Source organism: Nannobrachium achirus (genome assembly GCF_963921795.1).
Source record: "Nannobrachium achirus genome assembly, chromosome: 2".
NCBI lineage: Eukaryota > Metazoa > Chordata > Actinopteri > Myctophiformes > Myctophidae > Nannobrachium > Nannobrachium achirus.
The window spans coordinates 11,425,709-11,451,059 of NC_137811.1; the positions used below are offsets into that span (position 1 = coordinate 11,425,709).

Consider the following 25,351-nt stretch of genomic DNA (forward strand, 5'->3'; position numbering starts at 1 on the left):
CAAGTTTCAAATTTACTTTGCTTCATCATACAAGGCTGTTGCACAAAAGTAGTGAAAACAGCAGATCTACAAGCACACACCGCGAGGCGTTGTGTGCTTGTAGATCGGCTGTTTTCACTAGTTTAAATCATTTTTAAAATGATAAATACAAAACAAACGGTTTTGGACATACAAGGTTTCCACCCGACAACGACGAAATATAACTAAAAAAATAAGACAAATGAGGGCCACCAACTCTTTTTCCCGGGCTGAATCAGGGGCCCAGCACGTCCCTGCTATCTGGGCTCTGCTCTCTCTTGCCACCCCAAAGAACGCTGACGGCATCAGTAAAACTAAGTCCATGCATGTCAGCGTGATGTCGGTGTGATGTAAAGCATATATGGACATCTCTGTATCTCTCATACAATCCCCTTTATGCCCATACCTGATGTCATCAATAGTCACACTTGCAAATCATTTTGTCCTTGTCCCTTTTCATACCCATATATGGAGATCCCTGATCTTTTGCCGTGCTTTTTAATGCCAAGTAGTGCACTTGACTCTGAGTGTTTTTAAGCTGTTTAACCTATATGTGTCTGGGCTTAAAACAATAATGGAGTCCATCGCAGTGCAGCTACCAAGCCAAGCTTAACCTGTCCCTGCAGTAGCTCTAAGTACATATTTGTCTAACCCAGTTTTTAATTATTAATGATGCTACTATTCATCAATGTGAATAAAATGTATTTTTGCCTTTGAACACTGACCATTATTGTTCACTCAAACTGAACACTTACCCTGGATCTCTCACCCTGCAATTGAGAGTGGTGTTGTCAAAAACAGTGTATACAAGGAGTACTAAGTGACTCCATCTGGTTACACCCATATATGGGGATCCATGGTTGGATCAGCGGTTCTACAAAAACATGTTGATCGCTTTATGCCCATATATGGAGAACACTGAGTCCATGTGTGTCAGTCAGTGTGATGTAAAACGGATATGTGCCCATATTATGGAGATCTCTGTATCTCTGTCCTTGTCCCCTTTTATGGGCATTTTGGTTGGATCGGCGGTTCTACTGATTTTTTTTATTTTGTACATCTGTACATCATGCAAGTACAGTAACGGCAGGGGAAGTAGCTAAGAACGTAGGCAAAGATCTGAGCTATCCGTGTGCGAAAGTTGGAGTCTGTAGAACGAACCATGTGCTGTGAGACCCCTGTCATGCGATTCGGGTCCCTCGGCTTAAATTAGTAGTTGGGATGGGATTTACCCCCACTGATTCCGGATGGGGACCCCATGGTGAGTAATGCATTTGGGTTCACATCCGGATTCAATGAGGGTAAATTTACTCTATATTTTGATGTATATATTTTTATTATTATTTGTTTTTTTTACTGGAATGCATGTACACAATGGCTCTTCAGGTAATTGGTAGCATATACACCTAATCTCTCGAACAGATTCTCTGATGCTAACAAACCAGAGAGGGCGCTGTTTTCCCCTTTTCTTTGGCTATAGCCAATCACAAGAGTGTCTGAGACGGGCGGGGGAGGGGGGGGGGGGTGTAGCAGGCACTCACTATGTTGTGCAATGTTGAATAATAAATCTTATCAATGGCCATTTACTATTATTATTAATACTATTATTAACCTATATTTTCATTGAAACTAACTACGCCGTAAAATAACTATTCAAAAATGTAAAAAGGAGAATATTATTAAATGATTAATCAATTGAATCGTTGACAATTGACATCCCTAATAAACACCAGAAACGAGTCAAACAAAACCCAACAACTACATTTGCGTAGTTCTTTCTAGTTTTATACTCGATTCGGTTTTGTACTTGATTCATACTAATGCATTTATTTCTCTTGTTTCGTTTGCCAGATCCTAACGTCCAGCACCCTGGTGTGGTTTGTGACTGCTGTGAGAGAGAGCCTGTTGTGGGGACCAGGTATAAGTGTACAGTGTGTCCGGTCTATAACCTGTGCTCTGCCTGTCAGTCCACGGGGCTTCACGCCGAACACCATCTGAGGTCCATCCAGCGCCCATCCCAGGTCAGAATACAACAGGGGCGTCAATTGGGTATGGCAGGGGTATGCAGCTGCCATACCCTGGGTCCAGGGGGGAAAATAAAAGTTGCTTTTAAATATAAATCCATGAATGTCTCTTTGTGTGTCTTTGAATGTCTCTTCGCAGCGCGAGGCGTTGTGAGCATGTAGATCTGCTATTTTCACAATAGAACCGTGTTATCCAAAATATAATGCCTATTTTCCATGAGGACTCCCATCTTTGCCATACCCTAGTTTTTGCTGAACTGACGCCACTGGAATATAATCATAGCTTTTGGCAGAAACCTCATATCTCCATATTATGTCAATTCTTATCTTTCCCCCCACCCCTCCCGTAAATGAATGTCCTACTTCGCCATACTGTGTCACACAAGGTAGCACAAATGGCCAACCTGCAAGCTCACAACACCCAGGGTTGCTACGCTTATTGGTGTGTGAAAGTGGTTAAGTGTCTGTGGATTTGATAAATGTTCAACCAATGAAAAGTATTAATATGAGCTTGTGAGAAGATAATTGGTATATTAGATCCATTGGAACACAATTTCATCTGAGAACTGCTGTTCTAGCCTTTAAATACCTCAGGGAATGTAGAAAAGGAACTAATGTTGGAAATAAAATTGCTGTCACTGCCATTTCATCCTGTAAATATATGGCAGCATATTCCCTAGTTGATTGATGAAATTCATACATTTTGGCACAGTTATACCTATAACACACCACTCCCTAATCGGGAGATAAGCTACCGTCAGGTCGCATACACACACTTTAGAAGGCAATGGTAGCCAATCAGAGGGAATATGGGAGATGGGACAGATCCGTGTTGATGACATTACTTTAGAGATACTGTGTACCGCTTTGTGTGATTTTAGGGCAAAATCTGTAGGAGCAGTGTTCAAAAATGTGTTTTGCAAGAATCTGCCTCATGGTGGCGCTAGAAGAGGGCCATGTGAGAGACGAGGGGTGGAGGTTGTGGTTTGGCAGCCAAGGAGTGGGTGTGCAAAGTTTGGCATGGATCGGGGCAACTGTGGCAGAGATATGAGTAGGGCAAAAGTGTGACGTGACGTGTGACGGACAGACTGACAGACAGCCGGTGGAGGTTTTGATAGTAACTGCGACCTGACGGTCGCAACAATACTCCGCCAGATGGTGACATGTTGAGTTCCAATACGCCCCCATCTGGCAGTCGGCTTAATGTATAGCAGATTCAGCAAATAAAGAAATACTGTTAGTCAGAGCAACATTATGTTTTAAGTCATAGTCACCATCACCTTTGTTTTCTTACTCTTCTTTGAAATACAATTAAACTGTTTTGAAATAACAAGCACATACAGCACTTGATCTAGCAAAAGGTAATCAATGGTGTAAATGGTGTACGACAGATGTGTTCATTTTAACAAAAAAAAACTTCAATATCAAACTAACTCATAATCAAACAAACTATAATGATTGGCACAGCACAGAATCTTTTAGCGGAACACCGTACCGTCCCGTTTGGCCCACTGGTGTCCAGAGCATCCTCAATCTTCATACACTTCTACAATCATAACGATAACCCTTCTCTCTCTTTTTTGTCTTTAAGAAATCAGACATGTATTCAAGATCCCAGAAGGCAGGTGAAGGTATGTATCTTGTCAGAAGACACTATCATTAGGGTCTGAGTACTGCACCAGTGCAAAGCCCTATTGAAATTCCAAAGATTATTAAGGAATCACAGTGGGGGCTGTCACAATTATTACATAATCGTCTAATCGCAATTAGCACACATGTCAAATAATTATAATCGTTTCCATGTTGAAGAATTGTCATTATATATTTTTTTAAGTCAGAAATAGTGGAAATGGCAGAAATACAAGCTCACAACGTGACGCGATGCGACACGTTGTGAGCTTGTAGATCGGCCATTTCCACTATCAATGTTATTTTTTTAAGTATAAAGTTAAATCAAATATGTCAAATATGCCAGTAATTTCTTTGTATATTTAGGTTATGTGTCATATCTACCAAGTGCAACTTAAAAACCTAAGCCAAACAGAAATGTAATTGCCAATGACAAAAACACAATTAAATTGTTAATCGCAATTATTTGAGTGACAATTAATCTTCATGTAAAATGTCATAATCGTGACAGCCCTATTTGAGGGCCTAAACCTATACTCAATGGTGTGTGAATATGGCCTATAACGCCTCCTACACAACTTTAAAGTTGAAGCCCCGCAATAGGCTTTCACCTACAAGTATACAAATGGGTACACACATGTATCATGTCTCGACTTACAAAAACATCTCTTGGACCCGGGGTCTCTCTTTCACAGGGTTATCATTTTTAGACTTTGAATTATACATATTTTGTTACAATCTATGTTTTAACAAAATATTGTTCTGTCTTCTCAGTGAAACATGAAGGAATGGCAGAGAAACAAACAGAAGAAATGGAGATACAAACAGAAGACCATCCAGGTACATCATCCATTCCTCTATAAAGATACATTTATCGACCGTTTCTAGAAACTTAAAGCTTTATGAATGATACTGTTGTAGGGGTGTAACGATATAGTAACTGAAAAATCCATTTTAATTTGCAATGATCTACTAATATATCGATATGCAAAAGCATTTATCGTACCATTTTGGCTTTGTTATCTGCATTTTACAATGCAGATATCGAATTGTTTTGAAGTGCAAATAATCAATTGTATGGAAACTAAGTATTTGTGCCTTTTTATTTAGCAATTTTAAGAGGGAAAATGAAAAAGAGGGGTTTAATTACGTTTCCATTCCATATAGCTACTCTTGGTCTATCGATAGATGTGTGTAATCTCTGTGCTCATGTCAAGGTGCAGGTTTGTCCATAATGTGTTGAAATATAATGTCCATGTATTTGCTAGAGAATCACAGTGTTTACTTATTTATATCCATGATAATAGATTTTTCCTTTAAAAACATGCACTATTGACACGTTTCACACATCAGTTTTAATTTCTTTGCTAAATAGTTAATACGGTATATCGATTTTAAATCATTGAATCATATCGTATCGCCATGAATGAACCAATATCGTCCATGTAATCGTGCCGTCAACCATGTATCATGATGCGTATCGTTGTTAAAATGTATCGTTCTAACCTTTGTTAGTTTTCTAGTTTTAAACAGTCATGGCATTTTTGGAATTTTGATGGAATCAAATGGGGGTATCCATCAAATCATCCTCAATCAAGTAATGTCAAAAAATATTCCACAGTTGGCCTACTACCCCCATTTGATTCCCTCGAAATACCAAAAATGCCATGAATGTTTAAAGCTATACTGTGTAAGTTGCTCAACTTGTGGTCAGTAGCTCTATAGCAAACCTCGGTCGCGTCCGTGTCTTTCGGCCGTTTTTCGGTTCTCACACCCCCGCGTCTGCCTCCACCTCGCCGAGATCTATCTTTTGAGGGGTCCCTGGTTGCTGTGCGTTCAGCCATTCCGGAGATACACTCCTTCACCGTGCACCCGAGTATAGACACACACGGGAGACTACAAATATGGCCGCCCTAGCGACCCCACTCCAAGATGCGCTGTGATTGGCCGGCAGTGTATAACCCTCGCTGTGATTGGCCGGTAGTGTGATGACGCAATTTTTCCGCGAAAACCGGTCCCCGGTAGGGACAATAGAAAACATAAAGAGAAGGCTTTAGAAGCTGAAAATAACGGAGTGGGGGTTCTAAAACTTTAGCGATTTAACAGTTAGGACAATTTTAAGATTTGTTTTATAAAAAAAGTTACATGGTATAACTTTAAAACTAGAAAACTAACAACAGTTTAGGGGTGTAACGATACATTTTAACAACGATACGCATCGGTGCCATGGCATTGGTCCGAAGGTTCATTAGTCCGAATTTGTTAAGAATACTATGCCTACCCTAACCTCAGTAACCCTAACTAAATTCAGACTAATGAACCTTCGGACTAATGGACCTTCGGACTTATGGGCACTTTGGGCAGTCCGCATCAGATAATCAGAAAAAATGTAATCAGGAAATCAATACTTAATTAAACTTGATGCTGAAAATATCTACTGTGGAATGGCAGTCTGTCTTCTCCACACAGTCATTATTTTGAGATTTCCACCAACATAAAGATCCTTTAAGTAATAATGACTTTTTAAAGGATCTTTATCATATTGGTTGAAATGGGCCCCTCTTATGCATTGTATTGCAGATACATATTTATTAACGGCTCTATTTAAACATTTTTTTCCTTATTATTACCGGTAATATGAATAATAATAATAAATAGTTTATGCTACAGTCAATGTTTTAGCAAAATCTTTGTTTTTTCTTTCTTGTCAGTGAAACATGAAGAAATGGCATGGAAGCAAACGGAAGAGATGGAGATACAAACAGAAGACCATCCAGGTACAGCATTCATTACTCTATAAAGACAGATGGGTTTTGGGTTGAATAGTTGTAATGTCATCACTACATTGTGAACATTACTATATATTATTTAACATTTTCTTATTATTCATGTCTTACCTTGGTCATGAGGTAAGCACACAAAAAGTATTATGCATTTAAAAAGGGAATTAAGTAATTAAAGCTATTAGGACAATTATTAGTACTATTAGGACAATTACTAGAGATATTGTGAGCTATAATGCAACAACAAGATTGTGTACCGGTATATAGATATATTATGATTGGCACATTATGTAGTTTAACACTTTGGAACATAATGAGCAATAATGCCATGCATTTTTTAATCTTTGGAGGTTATGTAAAGCTGAGAAATAGGCTAATAACAATTCAGCCGTCAGAATAAAATATTGCCACGGATACATCATATGAACTTTTCTAGATACTTATAGCTATACCGTATAAATGTTACTGTTGTTAGTTTTCTAATTTTTAACATTCATGGCCTTTTTGGCATTTCGAGGGAATCAAATGGGGGTGGGCTATCTGCAAATTGACATTTTGACTAAGGCTGGGACTTTAACTGATTAATTGCGATTAATTAATTACAGAAAATTAACGTGATTAAAAAAAATAACACATTTTTATCGCACCACAGAACCTTCAGTTTAATCGGGCATACCGATCTAGCGATGCACCAACCAAGAAGAGACAACAAATGCAAAGGGAGAAGTAGCCGATCAGCTTTGCTTGGCCCAGTTGATGCAAAATTTAGATTTAAAAAACTCACTCGTTGATTCACTCGTAAAACAAAATGAGTTTTACCTGAAAAAAAATGCTTCTCAGGTCAAATATCGATGTGCGATGAATTAATCACAGAGCCTGTAATTAATTAGATTCAAATTTGTAATCGCATCCCAGCCCTAATTTGGAAATTACCTCATTGATATCAATGATTCGTTTTGAGTTTGTGTGAAAATCTCAGTCAATGGATGGGTCATATGGAGATCTCTGATGTCTCAATATTAAGCCCATATCTGGGAATGCCAGTACATATTGTGTCAGTCGAACCAGTGTTAGTGTCGCGACAAGAGTCACACGTGCAAATGAATTCCGTGTCCTGAATGCCCATATATGGAGATCCCTGATGTCATCAATATTAAGCCCTTGGAATGCCCATATATGGACATTGTTTGAGCCTCATGTGGTCTATATATCATAAGACATGATGTCAGACGTCGGTCATATCCACATTTGGGAAAATATTTTGTCCACCTTTTGTCCAACTTAAACAACCAACCTCAACTCGAATCACACTTGCAAATGAATTCTGTCCTGTGCGAATTCCGTCCTGCGCGTCATAAAACAGATTTTATCAAATATCATAAAATCCCTGCCATCTATTTTATACATTACCTCTATGGTTGCACACTCGTGCCTGTGATACGCTGCAATGTTTTGGCACCTGAAACTAGTCTTTTCTTTTTTTTTTCTTTTTTTTTTTTTACTACAAATTTCGTTCAAACTTCAACTCATTCAGCTTTACACAATTATCTTTACTTGCATTTTTCTCGTTACCAGTTTTTATATTTTTGAAAAAGAAAAAAAAAATCCCAGTGAATTCCTATGAGAAATGAATTCTGTCTTACCATTTATATTACTGCTTGAGCTGAATCTAAATGTGTAATTCCTTGTGTACATATTATACTATTATATCTCTGGGGATCCAATATAGCCTGTAAAATCATCAGTGTTAATGTAACACTGAGAGAGTTAAACGATAACTCAAAAACAGTACAAATCAGTTACAGGCTATGGTGACAGGCTAGGGTGGGCCCCGGACCAGAGGTTGAGAAACAGTGCTATACATGATTACATTCATTAGGCTACTTCCGCCAGCAGAGTGCTTTGCAAGTACTGCGTTCGGCTGTGTATGTACAGTAGGTACTGTATGTAGGTGTCTGTGTTTAAGCCCGCGGCCCAATCAGGGATATTATTTTCAGGGAGGTTATTTAATATGGGATTTTGACAGCTGCATTCTCCTCCTCTTAACGGAACAGCTTTCCGGCCCGAATTTTTTAACGGAACGGCGTTCTGGCCCGTTCCGGCTCACACCCCTGCCTAAGGGCGAGAAGCGACCATCAGGTCATGCTGGTTCATTTACTGCCAGATTTATTTATTTATCTGTCTCTGCCAGCATTTGTATAGTTTTGGGAATCATTCTGACGGCATAGCTTGGTGAACAGTTAGCTTGACAGACAATAGTGTGACAATTAAGGTGTCAGACAACTGCTGCAGGGTTTTATAGTAACTGCTCCCTACGGTCGCAATTAATATATATTTTAGAGCCATTAATCGGCCCGATTAATCGGTGTACCAATTAATGTTGGGGTCAAAAACAGTCCACCCTGCCAACTGGGTTGTGAATAATGTATATCTGCATTGTAGTTTGTTTTGAGTTTTTTTGCATATAAATAATTATTTATCAACAGTATCCCTCACTTAAATACTAACAGTATAAAAGATGTGAAAATAATGAGTTCATCATTCTCATGCGCACACACACACACACACACACACACACACACACACACACACACACACACACACACACACACACACACACACACACACACACACACACACACACACACAACATTTGTGCACAGGGAAGCTGTTTTAAAGATGTCTTGAACAAATCTTTTCTTCCTTTCCATAGGTCTTCTGAAATTTCTCTCTAAACTTGGAATGGCTGAATTCTTTCCAAACAAGCTTGATCTTCGACCTCTGTTGGAGATAAACAAAAACAACATAGCTGATAGAAAAGCTGATTCACTTGAAGAAATACCATGGTGTTTTCTAAGGAAACTCTTGAAACTCAACGCAGAATGCAGGAGCTCTGCACGGTTGGCAATTGTTGATGACAAAAATGATGATCTGATGTTAAACCTTTATGAGGAAATTAATGATTTTGAAGTGAACCCTCTGGACCTTATAACGGCAATCTTCCTATGTGCAGACAGCTTCTTACAACAGGAACTGGCCCTCAAGATGTCCATGTGCCAGTTTTCTGTTCCACTCCTGTTACCATGTAGCAATGGCAATCAGAGTACGCTGATGCTATGGGCTCTGAGGGACATCATCAAAGAGTGGCGTCCACTTGATATGGCTGAGTCTAAAGGCTTTGTTGAGGACAACATTGTTTGCGCAAACATACCACTCATTTCCTTTGTCAGGCTTAAGAACTGTAGCTTATCAAAGTCCCAAGTTCTTAATCATGTCATCAGCAGTGGCCAGCAGACCAACAACACCTTTGTACACAGAGACATGGAGGCAGGGTTGACTCCCAGAAAAATTGCCAATGGTTTGGTGGAGGTTGGCTGGTTCCTCCCCAGTGGTGCAAAACATCTTGATGTATTTGATGGGCCTGTAGCTTTTGCCAATTTGAGAGGAGATGTTTGTGAAACATTGGACCAGTTCAACTTTCTCTCCCGTGTGTCAACAGCCACCTTTCTTTTCCTGGACAGAGTTGAAGAAACTGAGCACAAGGTATTGATGTCTCTTCCAAAAGATGTAATATCGAAACTATTCTTTGTCTGTAATCTCAAGGAGAACGCGCAAGAGGATTTCGAAGCTGTCAAGAAGACCATTCAAGCTTTACAGCTGACACAAAATGTTAGAATCAAACGCCAGAACATAAACATTGCAGAGTTTTCAAAGAAATTGGGTACAACCATCAAAGAAGTGCTCAGCGATAAACCAGCAATGATGGCCATTGAAAACATGTCTATAAAAGCAGCTGAATTTGGCATTCGTGTGGATGAATGCAAATGTGACTTCCAAAAGACAGGAGCTTTTGAGATCATGCAAGGCATCGGTGTTCACCACATAGGAGATTACAAGAAAGCTCAGCTTCCTTTGCAAGGACAAGATTTGAAAATCTTAGCTGATTTGGAGAAAGAAGAATGCAGATTGCAAAACACTGGCCATGACACTCCATTAGAAGAGTACAAAGCTCAGCTACGCCAGCGAAAACAAGCAATCCGTGACAAGCATAGCAAATACAAATTAACAAAAGCAATGGAGACGTTCATTGCCTCCTTATCCACAACTGAAAAAGAGAAAAGAGACTACTTTCTCAAGTGGATGAAACTCAAACTAGATGCACAGTCACAGAAGGAGTTGTCCAAGCTGCGAAGTGAGTACAAAGAGCACTGCCAGAAACGAGACAAAACGCAAATCTCAAAGTTGGATCAAGAACTTTTGTCTTGCTCTTTGGGATTGGAGCATTACATGAGAGAAATGGGACAGATCTACGAGGCTTCCTTTTACAGCTCCACTAAAGCTCCAGATGAGATACGTAATCTCCCTCAACTAGCCGCAGAAATGCTCCTAGATGGCTATCCTTTAGAGCTATTGGATGGCGATACCTCCAACATACCTGAGAGGTGGGTGACGGATGTGCTAACGGAGCTTCACAGGAAAGTTGGAGGTAAGAGCAGACTCTTTGTGCTGACTGTGTTGGGTGTGCAAAGTTCCGGAAAATCAACGTTGCTCAACACCATGTTTGGTGTACGGTTTCCTGTCAGCAGTGGTAGATGCACCAGAGGAGCTCACATGCAGTTCCTCCCAATTGGAGAAGATATGAAGAGCAACTTGAATTGTGACTTCATACTTATCATCGACACAGAGGGCCTGAAGTCTCCCGAGTTGGCACAACTAGAAGACAGCTATGTGCATGACAATCAGCTTTCAACCCTGGCCATTGGATTAAGTGATGTCACTATTGTTAACATTGCAATGGAGAATGCAACAGAAATGAAAGATATTCTGCAGATAGTAACTCATGCATTCTTGAGGATGAAGGAACTTGGCAAAAAGCCAATTTGTCATTTTGTGCACCAAAATGTTGCAGGAGTTGCCGCCCAAAGCAAAAACCTGACAGAAAGAAAACATCTCTTGGATCAGCTCAACACAACAACACTGATTGCAGCTGAAATGGAGAAGAAGCCGTCTATTAAATCCTTCACAGATGTGCTAGATTATGACATTGAGAAAAACACATGGTACATTCCAGGACTATGGCATGGAACACCACCCATGGCACCAGTGAACACAGGATACTGTCAAGCTGTATCAGATTTCAAGAATAACCTTCTGCAGACCCTGGAAAGTGGAAAAAACTATGAGGCCTCACAGATTCCAGACTTTCTGCAATGGATGACCAGCCTCTGGAAAGCAGTGAAATATGAGAACTTTATCTTTAGCTTCAGAAACACTCTTGTTGCTCATGCCTATGAGAACCTTTCCAAAGAGTACCATCAGTGGGAATGGGCTTTCAGACGAGAGATTCTCTCTTGGCAATCAGAGGCCGAACTGGAGATTTCCACTGCAGAAAATGAGAACGTCCTGCAACAATGGAACGTGCTGGTTGAATCAAAAAAGCTTGAAGCGTCAGAAAAGATAGGGACCCAAAAAGCTAAAATGATTGAGAAACTTCAGAACTACTACAAACAGAAGGACAAACATGTCAATATTATAGAGAAATACAAAGCCGACTTTTGTAATGACATCAATAGTCTTGAAAGAGAAATCACACAGTCAGTGAAAACTAAACTGGACTCTGCACTTGAGCTCAAAATAAACACAAAAAGAGCTGATGACGTTTTAAAGGAGGCAAGACAAATGATCGAAGAAAAGGTGATGAAGTGCTTGGGTGATTGCAAAGATGCTGTGAAACTATCAGATGGACAATTGAGAGATGAGTTTGAAAAGATGTGGACGGCAGCAACTGTAAATATACCTGGTCTGAAAGAGCAAGACATATCTGCCAATATTCACCAGCAGCTGAGAAGACACTTTGGAAAACGTAACGTCAACGAAGACATGGAGAAAGACTTGCTAGAGATGGGAAAAGAACCATTTCAAGTGAGAACTCAACACTTGGATAAATCTGCAAGTGAAAGTTTCTTTCAGCGGGTATGGCCTTTCAAGGATCAGTCATTAAAAGAACTGAAAAGAGAAATGCAGAACGTCTCCAACAGTGTCGTTGATAGTTGCGCAAGGTTTGTGCACGAGACAGCAAAAACAAACAAAGACTACAATGACACTTTCACAAATGACCTTCTGGAAAAGATTGAGAGTTGCCTTAAAGAAATGTGCAAGACCAGAGGCAATACTCAGTTTGAAGTTGACCTGACATTTCACATATGTGGCATTGCTTCAAGGCAATTCATTAAAATGCATAGAAGATTCCTGATGGAAAATAGCCCTAAGAATCGCTTGGAGAAGTACAAAAGTCAGTACCTGGCAAATTTTCTTGACTTGTACAAAGAGAAAGATGATTGCAAGCGCAAAGCAACTGATTTCATTCAGTCCTGTATCAAACCAGCCATGGAAGACTATATCAACAGATCTCTAGGGATTGACATTGTGGATACAATTGTGACAAGCAACCATTCAGCAGAATACAGTTCACGTTCATACTTCCAGTATTCCCTTCAAAAAGAATTGCTGCAAAAAGACTTCAGTTGCTTTCTCAAGTACATAGGAAACTATGAAAATTATGTCAAAGATTGGATACTTGAACACATCCTGACAAAAATGTCAGAGGACAAATGTCTGTGCAATCTGAAGAACAATAATCTGACAATAATAGTTGAAAAGATAACGGCAGCAATTGACTCGGCATCTACTGGAAAGGATGGCTCTCCTTTGCCAGATAACAATGAAAGCATCCCAGAACTCATTGACAACATGCACAAACTCTTAGTGAAGGACATCTCAATTTCAAAGCAGGATGTAGAAGTAGTATTGTTTCAAATAAGAAGCAGATGCCGACCATTTACAGAAAGCCTCAAGACATCGCTGCATGAATTAAAAGAACAACTCCAGAAGGAATTCTCAAACTCTGAAGACGTCACTGGAACACTGAACAAGCTTCCTATCAAACCACAGGATGAGCTCTTCAAGCGGATGTTTGGCTGCGGAAAGCAATGTCCCTTCTGTAAAGTTCCATGTGAGGCCGGAGGTAAAGAACATGCAATGCATCATGCATCTGTGCATCGGCCACAAGGACTTGGCAGATACAAAGATCTGAAAAGTGAAAAGCTGGCTGAATCACTGTGTACCACAGATGTGCATGGTAATCGTGAATTCAGAAGCGGTGAAACCAATTTCCAATTTCATCCTTACAAAGAATACCGCACTTACTATCCAGAATGGAACATTCAACCAGACCCCTCCACAGAGGCATCTGACTACTGGAAGTATGTACTGGTGAAATACAATGAGAGATTTGCCAAAGTATATTTTGCCAAACCAGCAGATGTTCCAGAGGCCTGGAGGAGCATCACAAAGGCACAAGCATTGAATGGTTTGAAAAAGACCTTCAATATAAAATGAGAAATGCATTTGAAGCAACGTACATACATAACATTTAACAGAATGTAAGCAGAATACAAGCAAATGTTACAGTCTTGTCCATAACAAAGCCATGAACAGAGTTTGGCCTATTACATCAACAGAAGCATCAGGAGAAAGATAAGAGGGAAAAAAGAAGAGAGAACCTTCAGGAGATGGAGCAAACATTCAAACATTATAGTGAAATCCAAAGTGGACATTCTTAGTGACTGGAATGAGAAATCGCCCAGTATGTGATCAATACACCATAGGCTAAGAAAATTAACCTAAAAATGACGCAAAATACAGTGTCAAGATGACGTGCGAACAAGACGTCACAATCGGATGAACAATTGAGAGATGCATTTGGAAAGATGCGGACTGGGGTTTCTGTAAATACTTACGTGGTCTGAAAGAAACATACATCTGTTAAAATTCACCAGCAACTGAGTCAACGCATACTAAAGTAAATGAAGAATGGAGAAAGCAAAAAAACATTGTTTTTCTAAGGTCCCATTTAAAGTGAAACTCAACATTGGAGAACAAATCTACAGAATAAGCTCTTTTATAGAAGCATGAATATAAATGTGCTGATAATAATGTGTGCCTTCCAACTAAATTTAATTGAAATGGGATCAGAACAAACGATTGTGATCAAAACATTTTGCATTGAAAATGCCTTTGCTGTATTTGGGGGAAATAATAAATACATTTGAAAGGCTTTACAGTTGTTTTATTGCCTCAAAATGCAAGATGTACCGTACTGTGTGAAAGGGAAGGTGTATATAGTTTTTATTTGTTCCGACAGTAACCATATTTACATCACTGTTTAGATAAAAGGTGAGCAAAGCACTACTGCCCTACACAGCCATAGTGCAGTAACGACGAACAAAAAACGGACTGGAAAAACTAAAAAATGGTTTAAAAGTGTTCCAAATGGTCAGCCAAATGATATATCAACAATATAAGTGATATTACACTGATTGTAGGGAGAGCGGGGTAAACTGAGACACCGGGTAAACTGAGACACCCCCTGTATCTAAGCAATGGAACACATTTGTGGTCATGTGACCATTATATTTTCAAGCCCCTTGAATTTCCCACTTGTCATGAAAAGAGAGACCTGATAGTGCTGTAGAAAACATGCTTTTTTCACAAAAATGTGTTTTTTGCATGTAAAAGTAAATGTTCTTGCCGTCAACATAATCAGCTGTTGTGTCAAAGCAAATTAATGCAGGGAGAACATTTCATACATGTTGGATGAACTACCAACTTATAAATCCATGTGATAGATGCTAGCTGAAGATTACCCTGAATTGATAAAAAATATCCCTTTTCCCAAAATGTGGCTGTGGGGTAAAGAGACAATTGCTTCGGGGTAAAGTGAGACACTATCTCACATTATCCCAACATGATAGACAGGGAGAAAGCTGTAAAAACCTGATTAAAGGTTGTACCAAACTAGTCTCAGTTGATTCTTATGTATTTTCCCCTGTAGAATCCATTTCTGATATATATTTCTTTGTATTGTGCATAGCCTAATTAATGAGATAATTAGCATATTTGACTACATTTGACTAAATATGCTAATTATTTCATTAGTTATGCACAATACAATAATATACTTTGCAGAAATAGATTCTACAGGAAACATTACATAAGGATCAACTGAGGAAAGTTTGGTAAACCCTTCTATCAATTCTTTATAGGGTTTTTAGTTTTTTCCTTCTGCCCATGTGTCACATTATTTGACACATGGGTGGAAATGACAGGACAAAGCCCATTAAAAGAATGTCTGCTATGTACATTTTTGTATTGCGCATATTTAACCCGTTTAACCTGGTTTTTGTGTTTTTATGGTAGTTTTAAAGTGAAAAAAGTGAGTGGATCACTTTACCCCGTTGATTTCTCTGGTCTGTCTCAGTTTACCCCGGTCCTGGGGTAAACTGAGACACAAGACCACTTTTTTTAAAACAATCATATTTTCTCTGCCTTTTGTCTTGAATATGTTCTGATATCTTCCATTGTTAGAAAACATCCCAAATTACTGGGAAATGTGTACATTTTTACTGATATATCTTTTAGTTCGTCTAGAGGGGAGCAAATGTAAAAAGTGTCTCAGTTTACCCCGCTCTCCCCCTATCTGTTCTTGAGGTAATCGTGTATTCCCCAACATCACAGGCAAACTTGACCTTTGGGATTAACAAATAGGTTGGTTTGCCAAAAAACGTTTACTGCATTTTGGCTTTGTAAGGCAAAATAGATCCAAACTAATGTTTACATAAAACATTATTTTATAAATATCATTCGTGCAAGGATATTGAAGGGAATGCTCCATGAGAAAAGGGGGAAAATATTGTTAGCTGGCCCAATGTTTTCGTGCATGTTCTCTAAATGTGACATAGACTTTACATGCTGGCATTTAAATTACATATAATGGTCAGAATGCTGTATGAATTTAGTTATTTCACTAGCTCACTCCTGGCTCACTGTCTCAATATTCAGTAACCGTTGCCAGAACTATCCAGTTCACAAGATATTGTGGGCTAAATAAAGTATTCATGAAAGGTATACGATTTCAGGGCAATATACTGTACATGTTCGTGGGTTTAATCAGTGTTATGAGCAGGTTTGGAGTCTTTATGTTGAGTCCTCTGGTTGTTGTGAATCAAATTCACACACCAAAAAAGCGCAAGAAGAGCTTTTCATGTGATAATCCTATAAGACCTACTCTCACCAACTATCATACAGTATCCTATTTTAAACTATGTGTGTTCCTCTTAATGATAACAATGGGAAGTTACAGTACAACCAGTGTGTTCTGTCAACCCCTAAACCAAACTGGACCTACAGTAACTCAAGGCCGAGATTATTTATACTGTACACTGTCTGCCACCACCTGGCTCAAGGTTCCTTTATTTTGCTGCATATTGTGTACTGTTAAGATGGCATAGATAGCTTCTTAATTAAAGACAGGGGTGTCGCACCAAATTCTGGGCCCTGGGTACAAGGACTCACTGCGGGGCGGGCCCCCCATGAATGCTCTTCATTATTACGAATTATTTTGTGCTTTAAATATTGACAAAATAGCACATATACAAGCTCACAGCGTGGGCTGCGAGCTTGTAGATCTGCTCTTTTTGTCTTTGAATATTTCAAATCCTTCTAAGGTTTTTTTTTTTAAACCTATGTTTCTGTGGTGCTCAAACTTTTTCATGTGAAGGACCCCCAAAATGATATGTATTTGGCCATGAACCCCCTTCTCAAAATTTTCAGTTCCAGGGACTCCCCAGAAGCAAGATTTGAGTTACAAATGTTCGCTTTAATAAATACGTATATTAAAAATTGGGCATTTATTTTCATGACTTTTCAAAAATAGCAGATCTACAAGGTCTTTTCAATAGCTAAAGTATAAAATAATTAAGGCCCCTCCACCTTGGGCCCTAGTAACTCAGTCCCACTTTTCCTGCTCTTGTGACGCCCCTGATTAAAGACGTCAGTGCCATATACAGTAGGTCTTATGACCAAAATGTTTGTCAAATCGCTTATGCAATATGCACATTTAATACTTTAGCACATGTGTGGTGGCATGTGAAAACAAAATAAAAAGTGAATTGTTCTGGACTTTGTCTACTCTAGGAGTAGACTATAGTCCCTACTTTTATTCCACCACCACACATACAATAACCAAAGGACAAAGTAATGAGAAAAGAAACGTTTTACTATATACAATTTCTTTGTTTTAATAATTGTTTCTGAAAATGAAATAGTACAATTAAAAGGAAACAGTACAATTAGAAATAATAAAATAAAATGAATGAAAAGTAATTGAAAAGAACACTGTCAGTCTGTCACGCATTTGAAGAACAATATCAGTTCACCATAACCAAGGACATGTGTTTTCAATGAATCTAACATGGTTAAAATGTGGGTTGAAGTTACAATGGGTTTACAGTAGCCTATGAGGAAAGACATGCACAATAGAAATATATTAAAATATTTAATCAAGCGACTTGAGGGCTGTCTGGGTGCAAACAACACAACAGCCTGCAGAGTATGTTAAAATGACCCCAGAAGGGTTCAAGTTAAAAGTGAAATTCCCCTAATTGTGTTCTATTTGATTTGTATTGTCAGTAAAAAAAAAAAAAAAAACAAGTACAATAAAAAAAAAGACGTGATGTGTTCTGCAGCCGGACCTGGAAGTAGAGTGACTTTTTAATATAGGGTCGCCAACTTCCTGAAATTCACAAGCTGTGTGTCCCCAGAAAAAGGATAATTGTACAGTATGTTGTATTATGTTACTATTATTTTAGTTAGTTAGTCGTTGATTGATTCCTCAAAAGTAAGTAACAAAGTACAATCCCTTATCAGTTCAATGAGGGACACATATTTTAGTTTCCAAATATGATTACTTATTTCCAGGGACGGTTGGCAACCCTACAGCTCATGTGTGGAGGGCAATGTGGCCATGATGCAGGCACAGTCTTGAGGAGAGAATTGGTGGATCTGGGCATGGCATAGGCCCTTTGGGCATCTCTGAGTACCACAGAATATAGGCTAATAAAGGAGGAGATGGCTGGAAAACCGCTAACCAAAGGGTAGACCTATGTATTAAATGTATATGATATAATAAAATTATTCATATTATTTTCTCTATAAGTCTATGGTCCTGGCCATCCTGGCTATAGTACAAACCTTTTACATAGCCTAACTAGGGTATTACTAGACTAAACCAATTAACCAAACCAAACCTAGTTCAGAGACCTCTTTCAAACCTCACTGGGAAAAGTGTTATCATTAGTCACTTTTGACTGTCAACTGAACCGAATTAGAGTTTATGAATACTTTATGAATGCAGATATAACTGACCACGGGGCCGCTGACCGTCACCGGGGTCCCACGGCACCCCTCACGGACCTCCGCTGCGGTCATCCCGTGGTCGGCGGCGAGAGACCCCCGCAGGGCGGCCGACTCACGGCCACCGTGTGGGGGTCTGTCGCTGGTGACCCTCCACCGGGGTCCCACGGCACCTCTCACGGACCTCCGCTGCAGTCACCCCGTGGTCGGCGGCACGTTAATTTCTAGTGTTGAATAATGGTTTGAAGAGCAATAAGAATGAATGCAATTATTTATTATTAAAAGTTACTTTTCATTATTAAGAAATGTTTTATTTTTTGGGAATGTTAGTTTCCGTGTTCAATAAAGGTTTGAAGAGGAATTCAAAGCCCACCTTTGGAACAGAGCAGCGTGCACGTGACATTACTGCCATGATTCTATTGGATAGTATGAACAGTCTGAATCCGCCTCCCGTGTTTGAATCCAGCCCCTATGAGCCAAAGTCCGCCCACCACCGGCCAACCCCCTGGGTTTCTGCGTACTGCAGTCAGACCCGTCTCAAGTCTTTGGCCCGAACTGGGTCCGATGCTATATATAATGCTTATTTTTTGCCATTACTTTTGAGACAAATAGCCTAGACACTAGCGCAGCATTAGCCGCTCCAAGGACCGAGAGGTGAGAGCTATAGACCATATTCACACCACGGCCATCTTGGATCACACAACTTCCTGGGATAGCAGCCTGCATTACAAACCATTGTGAACAATGGAGCAATGGTCCCAAAATATGAGTTCTGTTCAACCAATTTCTTTTGACCAAATTGACAAATGGGCAGATGATAACTTCAACATCCCCAAAATGATTAAATAGAAGGGCTACAGTAACATGATTGATTACTTCCATGGTAACGATATTCAAGGTAAGTTAGGTTGCAAACTTGTGTACAAAGACTTGCTATCTGTGCAGTGCTTGCTCCACCATCATATTAATTATTTCTTGTTAGATTGTTCCTGATTAATATGCAAAAATCACGATACAGTAATATTAACTATATGATGGCAGAGTAAGCACTAGTCTGCACTAGTCTGCACAGATATTTTAGTCTTTGTACAGAGTAACACTGCAACCTAACTAACATGAATATTGTGGATATACCCTTCTATTTAATCCTTTTGGTCAAAAGAAATTGGTTTAACAGAACTCATATTTTGGGACCATCACTCCATTGTTCACAATGGTTTGTAATGCAGGCTGCTATCCCAGGAAGTCATGTGATCCAAGATGGGCGGTGTGAATATGGTCTATTATTGCGGAGTTTTGCGTGCGCCATGCGTCATGCAGAACACTGAGAACAGTTCGATTTTCAGCTCAGTCCTCAGCTGAACAATCACAGTGATATCCACAACAAACACCAACCTGTCCAGTGAGAGTGTTACTGTCCAGTTAGTGTCCACGACACCACAGCTCGCATCACAAAACTTTCCTTCTCCTGCGCTCTCGGCTGCTCCATCATAGCTCCTTTCGGAACCACTAGCTCTGCGGCTATGCCGCTCCACATCTCGGAGCGGCATAGCCGCGGAGCTAGTGGTTCCGAAAGGAGCTAGAGTAATCACAGACAGAGACGGGACTCAGCTGGCTCGGATGCGTCGATGCTTTTGTGTTTCAGATAGACAGATTTTCGCAGACTTTGCCCATCCTCTGCAGATGATGTCCAGAAACATGCTCTATATAGGCTAAATGACGTTCCAAACTGCTGCATATTCCACGTGGCCTCTGTTTGCGTTTCAACTCGCAAAAAAAAAAACCCCTCATTCAATAAGCGAGACGATAATATGGATTTGGGAGCGTAATTACAATGCATGTCTCATTAAAAACAATATATATTTTAAAGTTTAAGGGTATATACACAGTATATTTTTAAATCTCGGGTCCTCTCCTTGTGGGTAAATGCATTTTGGACAGCCCCGAACGGACCCGAGGCAATTAGACCCTACCCTACCCTGACCCGAGGGACAAGTGAATATTTTAGACCCGAAACGGCTCGGGTCTCGGTTCGGGTCTCGGGTTATCGGGTCCTGGAAGACCTGTGCTACGCTCTAGTACAGAGTAGGGAAAAGGGGGGAGGGGCATTGTGTGATCATCTTTCTGAGGCAGAAATTATGAAATTGCTTTAGTGCGCTGTGGCCTAAAAGGAGTAATGTGAGTGCTGTGGCGTTAAAATGTGAAAAGATCACCACAGCATTGAGGGAGCAGTTTTCACCCATGGCAGTAATTGCGGAGTCAATACAAAAAAGATTGAAGCAGGCTATGGGTTGATGGAGCATTTAGTTCAATAAATTATATATCTTTTTGGGGCTTGGGCTTAGTGTGTATTAGTGAAGATGGACTGGAAAAAGGGAGAGAAAGATGGGGAGAGACATGCAGTAAAGACTCTAAACCGCAATGCACTGTCAGGCTAGACCATTAGCCAATAGGTGCCCAATAAAACATTTACAGGCTGTCATACTTTTACAACAGAGATAAATAGGCACTGATCAAGGTCTCGTAGATATGGACACAGTGTACTTTTACTTTAAGTTTTTATATGGCTGCTTGGAAAAGAAACATCTAATCATCAGTTAATGATTAGACTGCACTGCACACTTGCTAAAATATTATTTAATGTTTTAAAACATTCATGTCATTCATTCTCAACATAGATACAAGCATGGGAGGGCATCAGGTGAGGATAGATTATCTCCATATATGGACATTATAGCCTATGGGTAGTGGTCAGATATAATAATAATTTATTTAACCAAATAATTTGCCAGGGTAGTTGTAGTAATAATGTATGTTATTAATCCCAAGGGGGAAATCAGGTTTGGCTTCAGGTGGTCATATTGAGCACTCAGGTGGAGCAGAGCTAAATGCCTTGGTCAGGGACACATACAGGTAGCAAGGGCCAGGAATAGAACCTGGGACGTGGTTTCCAGGCAGCTTTTCTACCCATTCTAACTATGGCCAACCATACAGTAGGTATTATCGGTGGCGGGCCAGTTCTTGACATTTCTGGTCCACGGGCCGCCTGTTGCCTACCACTGATCTATAGCTACGGTATATACCTCAAAGAAGAGGCACTGGAAACAAGCACTTCAGTGTGGTATGCTTGTGTTCACTACTACTACTACTTTGACTTGTCTTGCACTATGCTAGCACTGCTCCACTCTATGTCTCTGAATGATCAAATGAGAGATCTCTCAGGTCCTCAGGAAAGGGCCTTCTGGTCCCAAATGAAAGGTGACTGTGCCTTTGCAGTTGTTTCTCCCAGCTCTACCTTGTGAAATTAAAGCTCATCATTTGGTTGGTCACCCACCTGCAACACAGAACACGCCCACTGATAGTGATATACTGTATATGAAACCTAATCCAACCCAAATCTCCCCACTTGAGCAGAACCTAAAGGCTCAACACTCCACCTGGATTTGGTGAAATAAAATGTTTTGCTGCCATCCCCTTAAAAATGAAATTCCCCTTTAATTACTATGTTCTATTTGTATTCTCAGCGAAGATTAAAAAAAGAAAAAGAAAAATACGTAATGTGTTCTGCAGCCAGACCTGGAAGTAGAGTGAGTTTTTAATATAGTGTCCCCAGAAAAAAAGGATAATTGTACAGTATTTATTTTTTGTAAAATGTGTGTCGTTGATTGATTCCTCAAAAGTAAGTAACAAAGTTTGTACCCTTAACCGTTCAATGAGGGACACATATTTTAGTTTCCAAACATGATTACTTATTTCCAGGGACGGTTGGCAACCCTACAGCTCATGTGTTGAGGGCAATGTGGCTGTTGATGCAGCCACAGTATTGAGAGAGGAGGTGGATGTGGGCATGGCATATAGGCCTCTTGGGCATCTCTGAGTACCACAGAATATAGGCTGAAGGAGGAGATAGCTATAGGAGGTGGCAGAATCAGTGGGAGAGCAGTGGGCATGGTTTTCTGGTGAAAAAGAGATTTCAAAGAGATTTACAAAAATATTCATATCAATTATTTTAAGCCTAGAATGAAGCCATCCAGGATCCTAGTGAATCATGACCATAAAACCTTTGATTCTGCAGGAAAAAAAGAGAGAAAGAAAAAAAACAGAAAAGAAAATGATAAACCGCTAACCAAAGGGTAGACCTATGTATTAAATGTATATCATATAATTAAAGTATTCATATTATTTTCTCTCTATGGGAAAAATGAATTGCTGATGTTTTAGTGGCACCAGAAACATCACTCTGGAGCAGGGGCCATCGTCGCAAATTTTATGTTTTATGTTTTACACACCATTATAATGTTGTTACTATTTTGATCATAAGATCCAATTACTAATGTAAATTTTCTTCAGAAAATCTGACACTGATTTACTATGATACTATGTTTTATATAATCCCCCTTTGAGTGTAACAAATTAAAGTGTTCCATATGTACACTCTAGTTAAAGACCTGTTATGGTCATTCAGTGCTATCTCTTAAGTGTTTCTGATAATAGCCTATTATTGTCCACTCATTTTGTATGTCTGTTGTCCATTGCAAAAATGTCCACCACAAGCCAGCATGTGATGACCCCTGCTAGGAAAATAGATACAAAATAAGAACTGCACTCTGTCGAGGTGACAACTTGCGCCTCACATACCAGCAGAGCGTGCCATGAGGTTTGCGCTTCTGGTCTCATTGGATGTTAATGAAGACATTACCAAGAACGCTCATATATACCAAACTCTGCTGACATCACCAATGGCATCACCAAGAATGCTGGTGAGACACCAACATACAGTACATACATTCCCAGAATCCCAGCCGGTGGGACATATGCATACTGTACATACCTAGCCGATTACTGTACTTGCACGCTCTGCTTGTTTATCTGACATGCATGGAAAGAATAAAGTCAGACAAGTAGCCTACTATAGTCTGGTTGCCCTGCAGGCATAGGCGATTTTAGCCTCCGCTAGCAGGGGGTGCAAGGTTCCTCATGCACGTACGCGCTTCTTTTGTACGGTTTCGTCCTTTTGTTTTAACAGGTTTCTATGGTTTATTTTTACCTAAATGTAACATAATATATAGGCCTACCAAAAAAAGTGCAAAACAGGTGCTTTGTTTTCGAGACACCATGAGCATATGCCTGTATGATTTATTTACTTATTTTGCAGCATAGCCAAACAGCATCATCATTTTGCAACGTATAGTAACAGTGTCAAAGCATTTCGCAAAAACAAACAAATAATTGAGTAGGCTAGGTGGTTTGTACAATAATAAATCGCTTTCCGAGGAAGCAGGCTCAGCCTCAGACACAGGACCAGGAATTCCACTACTTCAGACATACGTGCGTGCTTGCATGCTTGCTTGAGAACCTTTGATCTGATCAGCTTCACACTGTGTATCAGGCTACCCAGAATACCCAACTGCTTGTTTCACAGCCTTGCACACTGAGTCTGAGATGTACACTAACAGAATCATGACAGACACTTGTTGACGTTAAAGGACAACTTTAGTTTTTTACAACAAGGGTTCATATTTTAGATTGTAATTAAAGAATATAAAAGATGAGCGTTAAAATTATTTCATTTACTTCTTTCTATTGTTTTAGAGATTCTTATTTCAGTGGTTGGGGGCATGCGTACAAGTGGCTAAATAGGTAATTTTACCCAGAATAAGCTCATTCCCAAGATACAACGCAACTTTTCATGGTTGGATGTGACTTATAGGGGCTAGAAGTGTTACTGTAAATAGCAATAAAGAAACTGCTGGCTTATTGTGTCTAAAAAGACATACCGGTATTTAGCCACTTGTACGCATGCCCCCATGCGTACGCATGCCCCACATTTTAGCACAATAAACGCGATAAAACAATAGAACGAAGCAAATGAAAACATTTTAACACTCACTTTTTCTTTTCTCTAATTACAATCTAAAATATGAACCCTTGTTGTAAAAAACCAAAGTTGTCCTTTAAATGCTGCCCTGTGACATTCATTGTTGACATGACTGTACATTGTTATGGGACTGGACGTTGTTATGGAGATTGGGGATCTTCCTTGTCCTATCTGGGTGTGCGGTACATCCCTTACCCCTAGGCCAACATAGGGCGGATTCACACTGCGGTCTCGAGACCGGTCTCGAGGCTACTTGGCAGATGTTTAAACCGGTTTTGACAGTGTGAAGCGTGCGGTCTTCCTCAGAAACGGATAGCCTCGAAACCACCTCAAGAGGTAGTCTCGAGACTGCATTGTGCGACCTCAAGACCGGTGAGCCGCAGTGTGAAGCAACCGGCCTCAAAAACGGTATTGATGTTGAACGTGACCTCATATAATGTCGACGAGTCAGCCGTCGGCACAAATAAACACTGGGTAACAGTTGTCGACATGGCCATGGGATCAGCGACTTCATCTCACAGAGAGATTGCTTGCTTGTAGGACTGTCTTCTAAAATTCGTTTATATGTTTTATATCACCAGTTAGCCTACTACTGTGGTGCGCTGGACTGGTGTCATGTACTTCCAATTGGGAGAAGTAGCAATTGGCGAACAGTTATTTATTGTCTCGCACCAGCGCACTGAGGCAGGGGTGAAAGTGAGACGGGACGGCCAGAACCGGCGCTCCGTTAAAACATTCGGAACACGGGACTGTAATCTAGGCTGACC

General features: G+C 40.0%; 4 protein-coding genes across 4 annotated transcripts in view; all 4 read left to right on the plus strand.

Annotated features, from left to right (window-relative positions):
- fam171a1 (family with sequence similarity 171 member A1) overlaps positions 1–25,351 on the plus strand; it is a 293,547-nt gene that overhangs the window by 171,629 nt on the left and 96,567 nt on the right. The gene's annotated exons all lie outside the window — the stretch shown is intronic.
- LOC308296434 (up-regulator of cell proliferation-like) lies at positions 1,393–12,501 on the plus strand (the record flags this gene model as incomplete). The annotated part of the gene is made up of 4 exons (XM_080739721.1): positions 1,393–1,404; positions 1,870–1,936; positions 9,168–12,376; positions 12,493–12,501. 4 exons carry the CDS (start codon positions 1,393–1,395, stop codon positions 12,499–12,501), a joined length of 3,297 nt encoding a protein of 1,098 aa, XP_080595847.1.
- Positions 12,605–13,852, plus strand: LOC308296444 (interferon-induced very large GTPase 1-like; the record flags this gene model as incomplete). The annotated part of the gene is made up of 1 exon (XM_080739733.1): positions 12,605–13,852. One exon carries the CDS (start codon positions 12,605–12,607, stop codon positions 13,850–13,852), a length of 1,248 nt encoding a protein of 415 aa, XP_080595859.1.
- The window catches only part of LOC308296455 (up-regulator of cell proliferation-like), a gene marked incomplete at both ends in the record, with an annotated part of 40,140 nt that continues 33,905 nt past the window's right edge, over positions 19,117–25,351 (plus strand). The window contains one exon of the mRNA XM_080739742.1: positions 19,117–19,231. Coding sequence (XP_080595868.1) covers positions 19,117–19,231 — 115 coding nt within the window. The remainder of the gene's footprint in view (positions 19,232–25,351) is intronic.